The following is a 13,106-nucleotide window of genomic DNA, read 5'->3' as shown; positions in this document are numbered from 1 at the left end:
CGCTGGGCACTCACCGTGGTCCCTGGAGACTGCCACCCATATTGCTTACGCCACGGGCCTCTCTGCGGTGGTGGGAGGGTGGCTGGGAAGCAGGCCCCCGCGGCTTGCTGGGGTTTTCCATCGCGGCACCTTGACGTGGGGTTCGTCAATGTCGATGCAGAAAAGGGAGAGAGTCGGTGCGATGGTTCATGAGGACAGGATTGCTCTGACGACTCTGCCTGCCCTGGACCGTTGCTGTGACAGTCTGGAGCCGTATGCGTTACTCCGTGGCTATCTGTGATGGCTCAAACCCGCCTTGCAGGGACAGAGCCTGTAAAGTTGGACTTGGCAGTACCGTGGCGTTGGACCAAAGTAGCTGCGGGCTTTGTGCCCAGCACAAATATGCAAGCAGGAGAGACTGTATTCTGTACTCTGCTCCAGCGCTCAGCAAATAAGACAGGGAATTTACTCTCCATTTGCAGACTCTGAAGGTGATGCCTTTGGGCCAAGGAAGCAATTCTGTGTGGTTTTTTGCATGCTTTTCACTAAAAATGTTTTTTACTACTGGGTAAAAACCCAAAGGGGTTTTTGCGTCCCCATTTGGGCTCAGCTCCTGTCCCTGCTGGAAACATTTCACTTTCTGTTGAAATGTCTCTCACTGCAGTTACACTTCAATACCAGTGCAATCTGTGTGCGGGATGAGGGTCACACCCATACAGTCTGAATGGAGTCCAGGTAGATGCCCGATTCCAGTTAGTTTTCACTCTAAGGGAATCTGGATCTCTAAACTACCCAGAGCTGCATTAATGTAACCACCGGTTGAACGCTGGACTACTTTTCTGCTGGGTAGTCTGCTTTTTCCAGAGTTTTTAGTTTGCGGTGTCCTTTCCGCTGCTCAGGAGACAGCCTAAGGCGATGCTCTCTACACTAGCCATCTCCAGGAATGAGATCTCTGAGCTCAACGGCTCAACGCCGTGAAGGTTGAGAAGTCAGCTGTGAAGCTCTCTGCTTTCCTTTTTTTTACAGGACAGAAAATAATCGTGAAAGAAGCCAGTGGGAAGGTGTTCCTGCAATGCAAAATGGACACCCAAAGTCAAGTCACATGGCTGAAAAGTGGGACTACGATAGAAAACGTAACACAACTGCACTTGGGTGCAGTTTACGATGATCCCAGAGGCATGTATAGGTGTGAAACAGAAAGTAAAAAGCAAAGCTCCCCCCTCCAGGTGCACTATCGAAGTAAGTGTTGCAAACCTGGTTTCTAGAGCCAGAACTGCTTGGAGTTCTCACCCAAGTAAATTTCTGAGAGAACTACTGATTTCCCAGAGTTTGAGGGTGGTTCCACCAGTTTGTGGAAGTCCTGACAGCTCCTGTGCTAGGTTGCCCTTGGGAACAGCCAAGCTGCATGTTCCCGTGCATGTGGTGTCCCCGTGAGAGCTCTACAGCCTCACTTAGTGCCATGACCTGGCACTCGTACTGCCTCATTGCTAGCTGCTCGCTGGCCCTGCTGTGGCCTGCCCCGAGTGCTGGGGACACGTGGCAGCTTGGGCCACTGCCTTGAGTCATGCAGCAAGCCAAACTTAATCCCCGGTCTCTCGCCCTGGGACTGGAGCCTACCTGGTCTGGCAGAGCTGGCTGAGCGCTTTGGGCTCAGACTGAGCCTGGCGGCAGGGCAAAGGCAGCCAAGGGGCAGGGTCCTGGTCATACACCTGCTTTCAACGTTTGTGTCCTTTTGGCTTCCAGTGTGCCAGAACTGCATCGAAGTGGACGCTCCCACCATCTCGGGGATCGTGGTCGCAGATGTTGTCGCCACCATCTTCCTGGCGGTTGCTGTGTATTGCATCACTGGCCAGGACAAGGGACGCATGTCACGAGGTGAGGGGAGAGCCCCGCTGGCTCTCAGGTGGGGACGGGAAGTGCTTGGGCATCTTTAGGAGCTGCGTCGTACCTAGGGACTTTCCATCACTGCCCACAGAGCCCAGTCACTGCAAACTGCAGGCAGCAGCCAGCACACAGCGCGTCTAGGGTAGGGATCCATGTAAGCACGCCGTGTACCCTTCCTGCCCCTAGCTCAGCTTCCCAGGAGAAGCCATTGAATGCACAAGGTTCACCAAAACATCATCCAGGGACAGCAGCTGGTGGCACAGGAACATCTGAGGCCTTGCAGGGGCTTTCCACTGAGCATCCCAGAGGAAGTAAAAGCACAGGGCTGAAAGCAGACGGCTGCTTGGGTTTGTTTGCAAATGTTCGCCACACTGTCCATGACTCCCCTGATCCTTGACCACCTTCTTTCTTCATTTAGCTTCTGACAGGCAGAACCTGATTGCCAACGAGCAGCTCTACCAGGTGAGCATGGGCACCCACGTGTGTGTGTGTACGTATGTGCGTGCGTGGGCTTCAGCACCTCTGCGTGGTATGGGGCTGCGTGGTGGGACCGGCGTGGCCATGACAGCAGAGCTGCTGGGGGATACTCCACGCCACGAGGCGCTGAGCCGCGTTGGAGATTGCTCTCTGCTGGGGCATTTGCAGCCGCCTCCTCCTGAGTGACCCAGAGGACGGGGCAAGCTCAGCTACCCCCTGCCTCTTACTCTCTGGGGTTGTTAAGCCCTGTGTGCCAGGAGGGAAAGCTTGCCAAAAGCTTGGCAAAGGGAGAGCTGGGCCAGCTTCCCCTGTACCCTCCCTCCCAGGGCTAGACAGAGACAGTTGTAGCTCATCTCGCCTTTTTTTCCTCCTAGCCCCTTGGCGAGCGGGACGATGCACAGTACAGCCGGCTGGGACCTGCCAAGGCCCACAAGTGAAGTGGGAAGACACTGGGGCCTGTGACTCCTTCACACCGGGAGTGATATTACAGCAAAGCCACCGCCAGCGCCCAAGAGCACCGGTACCCTGCCCTGGCACTGCCTTCGTAAGCTCACTGCAATGCGGGTTTTTGCCTAGAGAGCCCTCCGGCTCCTTGCCAGGATGGGCTGCTTGTAGCACTCTGCTCTTTCCGTGACCTCCGGCACTTCTGTGTTCCTCTCATTAAAGATGAGCCTATCCCATAGCGTCCCTGTTCCATGGGTTCTGTTGAGGCCTGGGGAGCCGTGCAGTCGGAGGAGGTGAGCGCTGGATGTGATCTGCCTGGATCCCTGCAGAGCCGTAAGGCTCCTGCCTGTCCCGGCAGGACACTGCTCTGCCGGTGCAGGCAAGTGCCCATGGCTGTGCCACCTCTCTGTGCCGGGATCTAAATGACGTCCAGGTCCATTGCTGAAGCTGAGGATGGGGGACCTTGTGAAGGGAGGAGACTGCCGCCCCTGAGAGCGGCAGAGGCTTTGTCTCATTTAATTCCCCTTCCAGAATAGGGAGCGGGGACACCAGGAGCACAGCGACACTCAGCAGGGTCTGAGTCACCCCTGCGAAGTGCCTGCATGCCTCAGTCCTCTGGGCAGAGCTGGGGGGCTGGCAGGAGGACGTTTCCTCTCTACACGCAGGGTTTGGCATCTAATCGCAATCTGCAAGCCGCAGGGGCTTGCCAGGTCCCTGGCACCCAGCCAGCCTGCGAGTTTTCTCAGTGCTTAGGGGAGTGAAGCGCGAGCAAACGAGCAAGCTGTGCTGGCTCCCCAGAAGAGCTGCCGGGGGCTGGGCCCAAAGGGGAAATGGAAACCGCAGAGGGGACGAAAACGGCAGCAGAGACTGTGCAAAACACGTGGCGGCAGAGCTGGCCGGGCAGCGAAGGCCTGAGGCAGTCCACACTCCCCGTACCTCGGATGTTCTTGGGAGGCTCTCCCACCCTCCTCTGCCTCTGCAGCCAACCGGAGAGTGACTCACCTTTGTGACCAGGCCAGGGATCTTTTGTGGGGCGTTCGGCAACCCCTCTTTCAGGCTCCCTAGCCATCCCAGAGTGCTGAGTACAGGATCCGGACGAGCAAACTTTCAGAGCCTTTCCCAGCTCAACCACCGTTGCAGGCACTGAGCAGCACTGGGTCTCCCCACAGCAACCCAGCTCCTCCTGGCAAGGTCCCCGCTCCCCAGCTCTGAGCAGAAACAGCTAATGTGGTCGGACTATGGCCAAAATGGGAGGCAGATAACAGACAGGATCACCTAGCAGTTAGAAACCTCAGAAACCAGGTCACCCTCCATGTGCCAGTTGCACACACCTGTAGGTTATGTTTTCCTGCTTTTCTAAGAATCTGGGTGACAGGCTTTAGAGGGCACCAGGCTGTGAATTGCCTTGTGACTCAGTGGTAACTCAGAGTTAACACTCAATAAAAACTGGGCACAAATCTGCGACACCTCTGACACGGCAAACAACACGTAGGCTGTGCAAAGCTGTGGGTGCACCCCATGTGCCCTTACGGGAATCGGTGTGTGATCAGCCTTGCGGACAGCGAACAAGAAAAGGACCTATTTTCCTATGGTGTTGGCTCTTTACACGATAACGTTTTGCTCTTCACGGGAGCAGAATAATGTCTTAGTGGTTTTTCCGCTCTAACCTGCTCCAGTGAAGGGTGAGCCTGATACAGCCGTTGCAGGCAGAATATGCCAATAGCCGCCTTTGGTCTGCATAGCCATGTGGGTAGGACCTTACAAAAAGAGTGACCACCAGACTGCCTAGTTCATAGGGCTTTCATCACCATCAGATCTCAAAGCAATGAGCAAAAGTGGCTAACCACACCCAAAGAGCAGGAGAAGCCGGGAGCAGAGTGGGCGGCTATGCTCTGCACAAATCAAAGACACAGCAGGGGTGATATTTACAACTCATCTGTTTGTGAGAGGCTTCTCAGCAACTCACTCTTGGGAGGAGAAAGAAATATTTCTATAGTGCAGCTAAGCACAGAGGCAGAGAGATGTTGTCGCTGGATGGGCGCTGATCCCCCTGAGATAAGGAGAGCGTGGGGTGGCACCGGTTGGGGCAAACATTAGGCAAACATGCAGCCCCATAAATGGTGGCAGAAGCACTGGGGTGTAGCTTGAAGCAAAATTTAGACCTTGTACACCCAGAGCGGTCCGAGCTTCTCACATCCCAATCGTGGCAACGGGCTGTAAGGCTGGGCTGAGCAAGCGTCCCTGGAGCACTGATGTTTTGCAGAAGCTGAGAACATGGCCCAGAGTGGTTTTAGAGCTGCTGGGGGTTAGTGCTCTCTATCTTGCAATCTGCCTCCTAGATGTTTAGCGCCTTGTATGGTAAACCCAGCTGTGCTGCCTTTAAAACCACATCCTGCGGGGTAAGCACAGCAATCCGAAGCACGAAACTGGCTGGGTGTTCATCTCCTCGTGCTGAAACTCAAGGGTTAAACCACCCCCAGCCCCCATCACTGCTGCTGTTTCCTTTCTTGGGAGCTCTTGCTCTGCAGAGCAACAGAAATGTGGCTTGCTCAGCCAGCGTTAGAGCAGAAACGTTCCCAGGCATCACAGCATCTCTTGGGCCCGTCTCCTTAAGTTACTACCTGCCCCATTGCTACTGCTTTGGAAACCACAGCTTCCAAGATCAGGCAGATTTAAAATCTGTATGTATACTGAGTGCATGGGACCTCAGCTGTTTCACTTGCCCCCAGACAGCAGCCCCAGACTCACTCCCCAGCTCCTGATGATCCCTGCCCCGCTCTCCAGCCCCGCTCTCCTAGGCACGGCAGGGCATTTTTGTACCTGTGGTTGTCCCCTCCCATCCTGGCACAGTCTGCTCCCAAACCCCTCGCAGGCTGCTGCAAGGTGAGGCAACACAGACCCGCAGAAGCTCTCGCTGTCTCGGACTACTTGTGACCTGGGAACTCCCCTTAACAAAAACTGTTTTCTTTAACAGAGACAAAACCACGGGGGAAAAATTTTCCAATGCATGCCTGGGGGTGCTGTCTCTCATTTTATTAATATATTACAGTTTTAAAATGTATATAAAGAAGTTAAACCAGATCTTTACCAGTGGCAAAGAAGCCTGCCATCTGTCTAACAGAACCTAGGCAGAACTCAAGTTACAGAGCGGAGATGGGGAGAGAAACGGCAGCAGCAAAGGACAGATCACAAGAATCTCGAAGAGCAATAGCTCTGGAAAATGACACTTGGCCAGCAAATGTACTTGTACACCCCTTAGGGTACAACACACTCAAAGGAATGCGTTTCTCCTAGGCTACACTATAGGATTTCAATTCAAACGGAGTCCATGAAGTCTCTGGGATGAGAAGGACAGCCTAGCAAAAGGGTTTGATGCTCTCTTGGATTTTGTAGGTCCCGGGCTTTATCTCTGTGGCCGCAATGCATTCATTTCAGTTCCAGTGAACAAGCTGTTTCAGAGCAGAGTGCTAGTCCTGGGGCTGAGCCAAAGGGTGTCAGTTCCAACCTGGGAAACGTGAAAATCCCTGTTGTGCTGTCTCAGTCGGACTGCAAAGCTGATACTCATTGCTGAGTGGGGGTTCAAATCTTAGCTGAAATATCTAAGAGCCCCACTATTTGATAGTACCAAAGATCTAACGCTCAGCCAAGCACTTAAATTTCCTAAGAGGAGGCTTTCAGTGGCTTGGGAAGGCGCCAAATCCCCATGCGACCCTGTGAGGACGTTATGCTGAAGGTCTGAAACATAAAGGTCACTGGATGCAAAGTGGTACTCAGCCCCACTCATTTCCTACAGAAGACAGGCTGGGGGATGGACAGGTCAGTCTGCATGTACCGGCAGAAGCGCTCCTCATATTTTTAAAGGAAAACTGTTCTTTTTGACTGAGATGTTTTCATTCAAAGCAGTGGCTTTTCTATGAAAATGTACCATTTTGTTGTTAATATACTGACTGCCTCTGTTCCTTTTGTTACAATCCTGGGCAGCAAAACTAAGATAGGCTTTGAGCATGAGAGCGGGACAAGGTCAGAGGCCCGTCGCTCTGAGAAGGACCTGCTCTTTGCCCACTAGCTACCCAGGGAGGCACGGGGAGCAAGTGGAGGCACTCAGGGCAGAAGTTAAATGGGCGGGAAAACCAGAGCATGCAACTGGAGCAGAGAGAGAGAGAGAAGTGTGAGGGAAAAGGAGGCCAGGAACCACGAGTGAGGCTGCAGTCCTTTAATGAGAAGGAAAACTTCTTGCCAATGTGCTCATTTGATTCTTTTCCCTAACGTCAAACCGAAGGCCGAAGGAACACATCAGGGTGGGACAGCGGATGGCAGCAGGGTGCCTGGCTGCCCTGTGTAGCCGCCTGGCTTACCCCAAAACGCGGGCCTGCAGAGAACCGGTACCGAGCTGGGAAGAAGCGCTTAGCCCCTCTGCCGCTGTTTTCCAGCCTGTCATCCGTGGGAATTTCAGAAGCCCCTGGATTCCAGGCCTGCATACACTTCCCGCTGGCCCTTCCTGATGGGCTGTGGGAACAGCAGAGATGTTAGTTCAGGAATCCTTATTAACACACCCTCAAACAACGCCAGGATCTTGGTGCACACAATACGTGGAGAAAACTACAACAGAGAGAGCAGGTGTAGTGCTGCTGTGGAAGCGTGCACGAGAAGCTGCAGTTCTGCTCCCGACTCGCTGTGTCAGCACCAGGAGAAGGGGCTCCACCCTCACCACCTTTTTCCTCCGCTCCCAGGAAAGCCTGGAGGTTGACTGGATGCTTCTTCAAAGGAGCAAAAAGATTCCCAGCTCTGGCTACCCCTCCCCAGCCAGCAAAGAGAGATGGAAAAAATGCAGGTTCTCCATACCTCATAGTCCGGGTTTGGAACGGGGGGAGGACGCTGCATCTTCTGACCTGCAACAAAGGCAAAGAGAGGTCATCCTTGGTGACGATTCATATAAGACAGCACGAGGGACTTTCATGAAGATGGTCCCAGGGCAATGCATACCATGGGTCAACTCCCACGGCTTTAGTATGAGCTTAGAGCTTTTAAAGACCCAACTGCTGCAGGCAGGAGGCCTTACGATCATTTAGGAAGAAATCAGCTTTCTTTTAGAAAGGGTGAAATTCTAGCTTTCCTGGTTGTGAAGAAATACTTGAAAACGAGAAGGGCCCATAAGCACAGGCCCAGGCTACAGCTCCACAATATGGATACCAGCTCTATACTCCTCTGCCTCAGCAAGCTGCACAGGCGTGAGCACGTCATCACTTTTCTGTTGAACCCAGCACACGACACGCACGGTAAGCGCACAATAGGGAATTTAGACCTGCTGAAAGATTTATATCAGCTTTGTGGAGGCTAGGGGAAAAGTGGCAGTGCCTGATCTGCACAAAGCCTGGCCGGTGAGCAGCCGTGGTACGTGTCTGACGGGCAGTCTCCTGGTACAAACGTCACCGTCAACACTTCTTGAACAAATCTGAACCAGCATCGTGAGGTCACCACCCTGCATCACTTTACCCTGGCATTTTTCCACTATGAGCCCCACTGCTGGCCCCAGTAGGTCACCAAACCATGGCCTCAGAAGCCAGAAATTCGAATTTATAGTTTTAATAACACCACGATTTCTAATCACGTGTTCTGTGTGCGGGCCCGATTCTTGGTCTTCGATTGCCTGAGACAGCAGCTGAGTGGGCCAGGGCCAGACTGGGTCTGTGGCTACACTTGCAAGCTCAGCATCCGCCGTACAGTGTTTGCTTCAGCACAGACTCAACACTGCTGCATAGGAGCCTGTGAAATGGTTTTCTACGGGCAGGAAGCCTTTGACACAACACGGCATCCCATCCCATAGAAGAAGGTAGCCCAGAGCAACAGATGTGGCAAGCAGGAGCATTGTTTGGTGAGGTCTTGGAGGCTTGGGGGGGAACAGAGGAGGCTCCATCACTCAGCAGGGGCAAGTGCTTAATTTGGTGCTTAGCGGACATCATGGAGAGCAGCGATGCCTGAAACAGCTCTTACCTCGTGGCCGACTGCCAGCACTAGCGCTCGCTCTCCCCTTCCTGTCTTTGCTGAAGTAATAGACCAGAATCAGCACCCCTAAGGTGATGAGAAGATCCGCAGTGATGATCCCCGTCACTGCCAAGGCATCCAGCTCCTCACAGTTTGCACACACTGCCAGGAGGAGAGATGAAGGTGCTCAGAGACGGGCACCCTTCCTTTCCAGCAAGGAAAGTCGAGGCCTCGCTCGTCTGCTTAGTGCTAGCAGAAAAGATACAGTTCCGGGGGGCAGGGGGGGAGGAGAAAAGAGCAAACAGAAAGGAAGGGGGACAGCACAGGCCATTCTATCCACCCTGCAAACAGACACAGGCTGGGGGCTGGTGTGTGCAACCTCCTTCGCTACCCTCTGCTGTTTGCATGGCCTGAGCCGGAGGGTGCAAAACATCTCCTAGAGCATTGCCCCCCTCTGCCTACGCTGGACTCTAAGGCCTGAATGCAGAGCAGCTGCCCAAAATTTCAAATGGCTCAAAGCCTTAAATCACTCTGTCAGGGTGGAGGTAAACTCCCCCTGGTTGATAGGTCACAGAAACCAGGCTGTGCTCTCCAGATGGGAGGTTTCCACTCTGCAAAATAAGAAATGCCTCTGGCCTTTGTGACAGACATTACTCTTGCCTTGTAGCATGGCAGAGTAGTGTACGAAAAAAAGATCGTGTGCTGTGTATGTGGGAACCATTGACACGCAACTAGCTTGAGGACAGCGGAAGGGAAAGGCGTAGAGAGCAGGGAGATCCCTTTTGCCAAAAATGTGCTTTTGGACTCTTTTACTGCCCACACAGAGCAGGAAGGGCCTCAGCAGAATCGCATTCATCCAGCCCAACAGCACTGAAAATCAGGTCTCAGCTCCTAATATCTGTCACTGAAATGTGTAGACTTTATCTTTAGCCTGTAGACTGAGTGCTTTTTCACTCACCTCTGGCATTCAGGTACAGTTCATACGTCTTCCCAGCTGACGAACAAGTCACGTTGACAGGGGAGCTGTCGTGATTCTCTATAATGTACTTCCTCGCGTCGTCTGATTTTCTCCCAGGTGAGCTCCAGACTATGTTGCTTCCAGTCAAGGGACACGTGATTGTCACCGTAGTTCCGGAAATCTCCACCAGGAATTCTTTATTGGAAGATGCGCCAACGAGAAGGGAAACCAGCATTACAAACGTCTTCCGAGCAGGCTTCCCTGCCCACCCTTGATCTCACCATGACAGTTTGCTCTGCAAAATCTTTGATTTCATGGTGTAATGCAAATTCCCTGTGTACGTCTTCCGCATGCATGTTTTCCTTTACTTTTTTACACTGGTCCTTTGCAACACTAAACAGTATCAAAATACCATCGCAGAGTGTTCAACTTTATGTCAGAGAGCCTGGCCACCTGCCATTCATCGTTCTGTTTATCCATATGCTTGCTGGTCTCTGCAAATGGCCTACCCTGCTTGGAGACCACTAACAGTAATTAGGGGCAACTCATTATAGCTGATTGTTCTGATCGGTGATGACAGTAGCAACTAACAAACAGGAAATTTTTTCCTCCTAAAATACTGCTTGAACTCAGATATTTCTGTCTGCCTTTTAGTCCTCACCTGTGAGGCATCTGCAGTCTTTATATCATGCTAAATAGTTAAGAATGCTGGTAAAATACACTTACCCTCCTCTGCTTCGGTATCGTCTGCAAAGGAGAGAATAATGAGTGTTAGCAAATCAGCCCACTGTTACCTTACTGCCTGTTGCTGTTGGAAAATGCCCAACCCTGCTTGGGGATCACTAGCGATAATTAGGGACAATTCATGACAGCCAATTTTTCAAATCAGTGAGATCAGTAACAGTTAATGAACGGGGAATTTTTCCTATCCTACAGTATTTGCAAAACTCAAATATTTCTGTTTGGCTTTTAGTCCTCACTTGTGAGGCATAGCTGATCTTTTTATCATGCTAGATAGTTAAGAATGCTGGTAAAATACACTTACCCTGCTGAGCTGCGGTGCCAACTACAAAAGAAAGAATAACAAGTGTTAAGTAATTTAGCTACTGATATACGCCTTTCCTACTTCAAGGTTATCCTTTCTGAACTCAGCTGCTTGAAAGAGAGGTTTATACTCCTGTATTTGTGCTAAAGGCATTAGAAGCATGCTGTTAGCTGAGACAGGATGTTGTTTTGAAATGAAGTCTTCTCCTTTGGAAGCCATTTTTAACATGGACTAACGCAGAATGGAAATTTGAATAATTTTCCGACCCAGTTTAGAAAAAGGGTTATTGCAATCTGTACACCCAGCAATTTTGCTTTATTACCACGAACCAAAGACTGCTGGAAAATCATGCCTGGTTTCTGCAGTAAGAACCACTGTCCTCTGCAAGAGTATACTCACTGCAGGATTGGACCCTGACGCTTGATTTAACGCTGTAAAGCAGTTTATCGATGTGATTTTTCTCTCTTGGTAGGAAACAAGTAGCTCCACTGAAGTCTCTGGAGCTGGAGTATTACAGAAAGAGCTTTTAGGAGGTCTGAATCAGACCTGTGGTTTGCTTTAAAGACATTTGTCGATAGAAAGTAACATGAGTAAATGAAGGAGTGACCGGTATTCATGTGTTCAGCGCTCTTGTCTCATCCCAGGTAATGCTTGCTTTCCAATAGGAGTTACTTGTAACAAAATTGTAGATTTGAAATTCCACAGGCAGAGGACTTGGCTGGAGAGAAGGTGATCTGATGCTTTTTTCTTTATATAAGATGAATTTAAATTTGAAAAAAGAAGAGGCCATTGCTAAACCAAATGTTTTCAATCTTCTCAAAGAATAGCAGTTGGTATTTGCAGCACATAGGCAGAGTAGCTGTAGTCTTATCGCAGCATCTTTTAGTTATCTTTCAAACTTATCTCTCATAGTTACCAGCTTCTTTATAGTCTTTACAGATACTCTGCACTTCATCCTAAACCAGCTTTCTAAATGCTGGTCAGTTCAAACTGGTAACATGGAAATCGCTACCACTCCCATGATATCAGTGACTCTGAACTGAAGTTAGTTACCCGTGATCACAAAACGGCTTAAGGAAAGTGCATGAATAAAGCGTAAAAATAAAATTAAAGACACAGACCCTTATAGTTCACACTGCCGCGGAAAGCAGCGCATCAAGCTCCAACCCTGCTGCATGAAGTTTGGAGACCAGGGGTCTTAGTGAGTCAGCTAGTAAGCAAAAATTCACTAGGGACCTTAGGTTCTTTTCTCTAGCCCGAGAGGGTTGGACTCCCGTTTCTCTGTCCCTGCAACCTGCACTCTGAGGGGAGCGCTCACTCTGGAGAGCAGCAGCTCCATAGGCACTGTACGTGCCAGTTGCAGAAGATGAGGCTGCAAGTACTTTGCAAAACCGGTCGCACGCCCCTATGCTTTCTCCTCTGCAGCCCCTGGGCAGCCACCCTTCTGGTCCCCGCAGGCTTCTGGCCAGCTGTACTCACCCGCACACAGCAGGAGTCCCAGGAGAGGCAAGGACCTCTCCAACCTCATCCTTGTGTTCCTCCTCCTCTTGCTCTTCTCTACCACATCAGATTGGCATCACTGAGGCTGGCTGCGAGGGAAGAAAGAACACATTGGCTTTTCAAGTTCTCGCTTACAAGAAAGAGGCCCAAGATTTTTTCCCAGAATTGTGTACGGCAACGAACTGAGCAGTGCTGGGGAGACTCACTGTTTCCAGTGAAACCTGCAAGCAGCCAAGAAAGACACGGAACACCTATGATAAAATAAGCCCATGTCAGGAAGTGCGGAGGCTCAAAACGTCTTCCCAGAACGTCATTGACAGCAAGGGGTGGCTGCTCTGCACCAGCCCCCTTCAAGTCTCAGGAGACCTGTTGTAACTGCCCTAGGAGCAGCAGGAGAGATAGATAAACAAGCCTGGATTAAATTTGCCATCAGGACCTTCCTAACAACTTTTCAAAGCGAGTGTTTCTGAAATTCAAACTACTGCAAGCAACTTAACATAGGAGGGAATAAACAAAGGAACCAGAAACACTACAAGCAGCTCAGCACCTAGAGACGCTGTACAGCCAGCAGAAATGAGCCTGTAAGTGCCAGGCTGTAAAACCTGGGGGTTTGTCCTGGTTTCGGCTGGCATAGAGTCAATTTTCTTCCTAGTAGCTGGTACAGTGCTGTGGTTTGGATTGAGGAGGAGAACAATGTTGATAACACACCGATGTTTTAGTTGTTGCTAGGTAGTGCTTACACCAGTCAAGGACTTTTCAGCTTCCCATGCTCTACCGACTGAGAAGGCTGGGGGTGCACAAGGAGCTGGGAGGGGGCACAGCCAGGACAGCTGACCC

General features: G+C 51.2%; 2 protein-coding genes across 2 annotated transcripts in view; one reads left to right on the top strand and one right to left on the bottom strand.

Moving 5' to 3' along the window:
* The window catches only part of CD3D (CD3d molecule, delta (CD3-TCR complex)), a 3,348-nt gene extending 346 nt beyond the window's left edge, over positions 1–3,002 (top strand). Inside the window, exons 2-5 of the mRNA XM_009329524.1 lie at positions 1,006–1,218; positions 1,723–1,854; positions 2,282–2,325; positions 2,715–3,002. Coding sequence (XP_009327799.1) covers positions 1,006–1,218; positions 1,723–1,854; positions 2,282–2,325; positions 2,715–2,777 — 452 coding nt within the window. The 3' untranslated portion in view covers positions 2,778–3,002. The remainder of the gene's footprint in view (positions 1–1,005; positions 1,219–1,722; positions 1,855–2,281; positions 2,326–2,714) is intronic.
* A 4,200-nt stretch (positions 3,003–7,202) lies between these two features.
* On the bottom strand, positions 7,203–12,534 carry CD3E (CD3e molecule, epsilon (CD3-TCR complex)). The gene is made up of 8 exons (XM_009329523.1): positions 12,476–12,534; positions 12,249–12,358; positions 10,770–10,790; positions 10,451–10,471; positions 9,725–9,919; positions 8,776–8,928; positions 7,627–7,673; positions 7,203–7,290 (listed from the first exon to the last, which is right to left on the bottom strand). Exons 2-8 carry the CDS (start codon positions 12,295–12,297, stop codon positions 7,234–7,236), a joined length of 543 nt encoding a protein of 180 aa, XP_009327798.1. The 5' UTR covers positions 12,298–12,358; positions 12,476–12,534; the 3' UTR covers positions 7,203–7,233.
* Positions 12,535–13,106: the final 572 nt, after the last annotated feature.

This window comes from Pygoscelis adeliae, unplaced genomic scaffold (genome assembly GCF_000699105.1).
Source record: "Pygoscelis adeliae isolate BGI_AS28 unplaced genomic scaffold, ASM69910v1 Scaffold268, whole genome shotgun sequence".
In the NCBI taxonomy this organism is placed as follows: Eukaryota; Metazoa; Chordata; class Aves; order Sphenisciformes; family Spheniscidae; genus Pygoscelis; species Pygoscelis adeliae.
The sequence above is the reverse complement of the archived record's forward strand: the minus strand, read 5'-3'. Positions and strand labels throughout refer to the sequence as shown.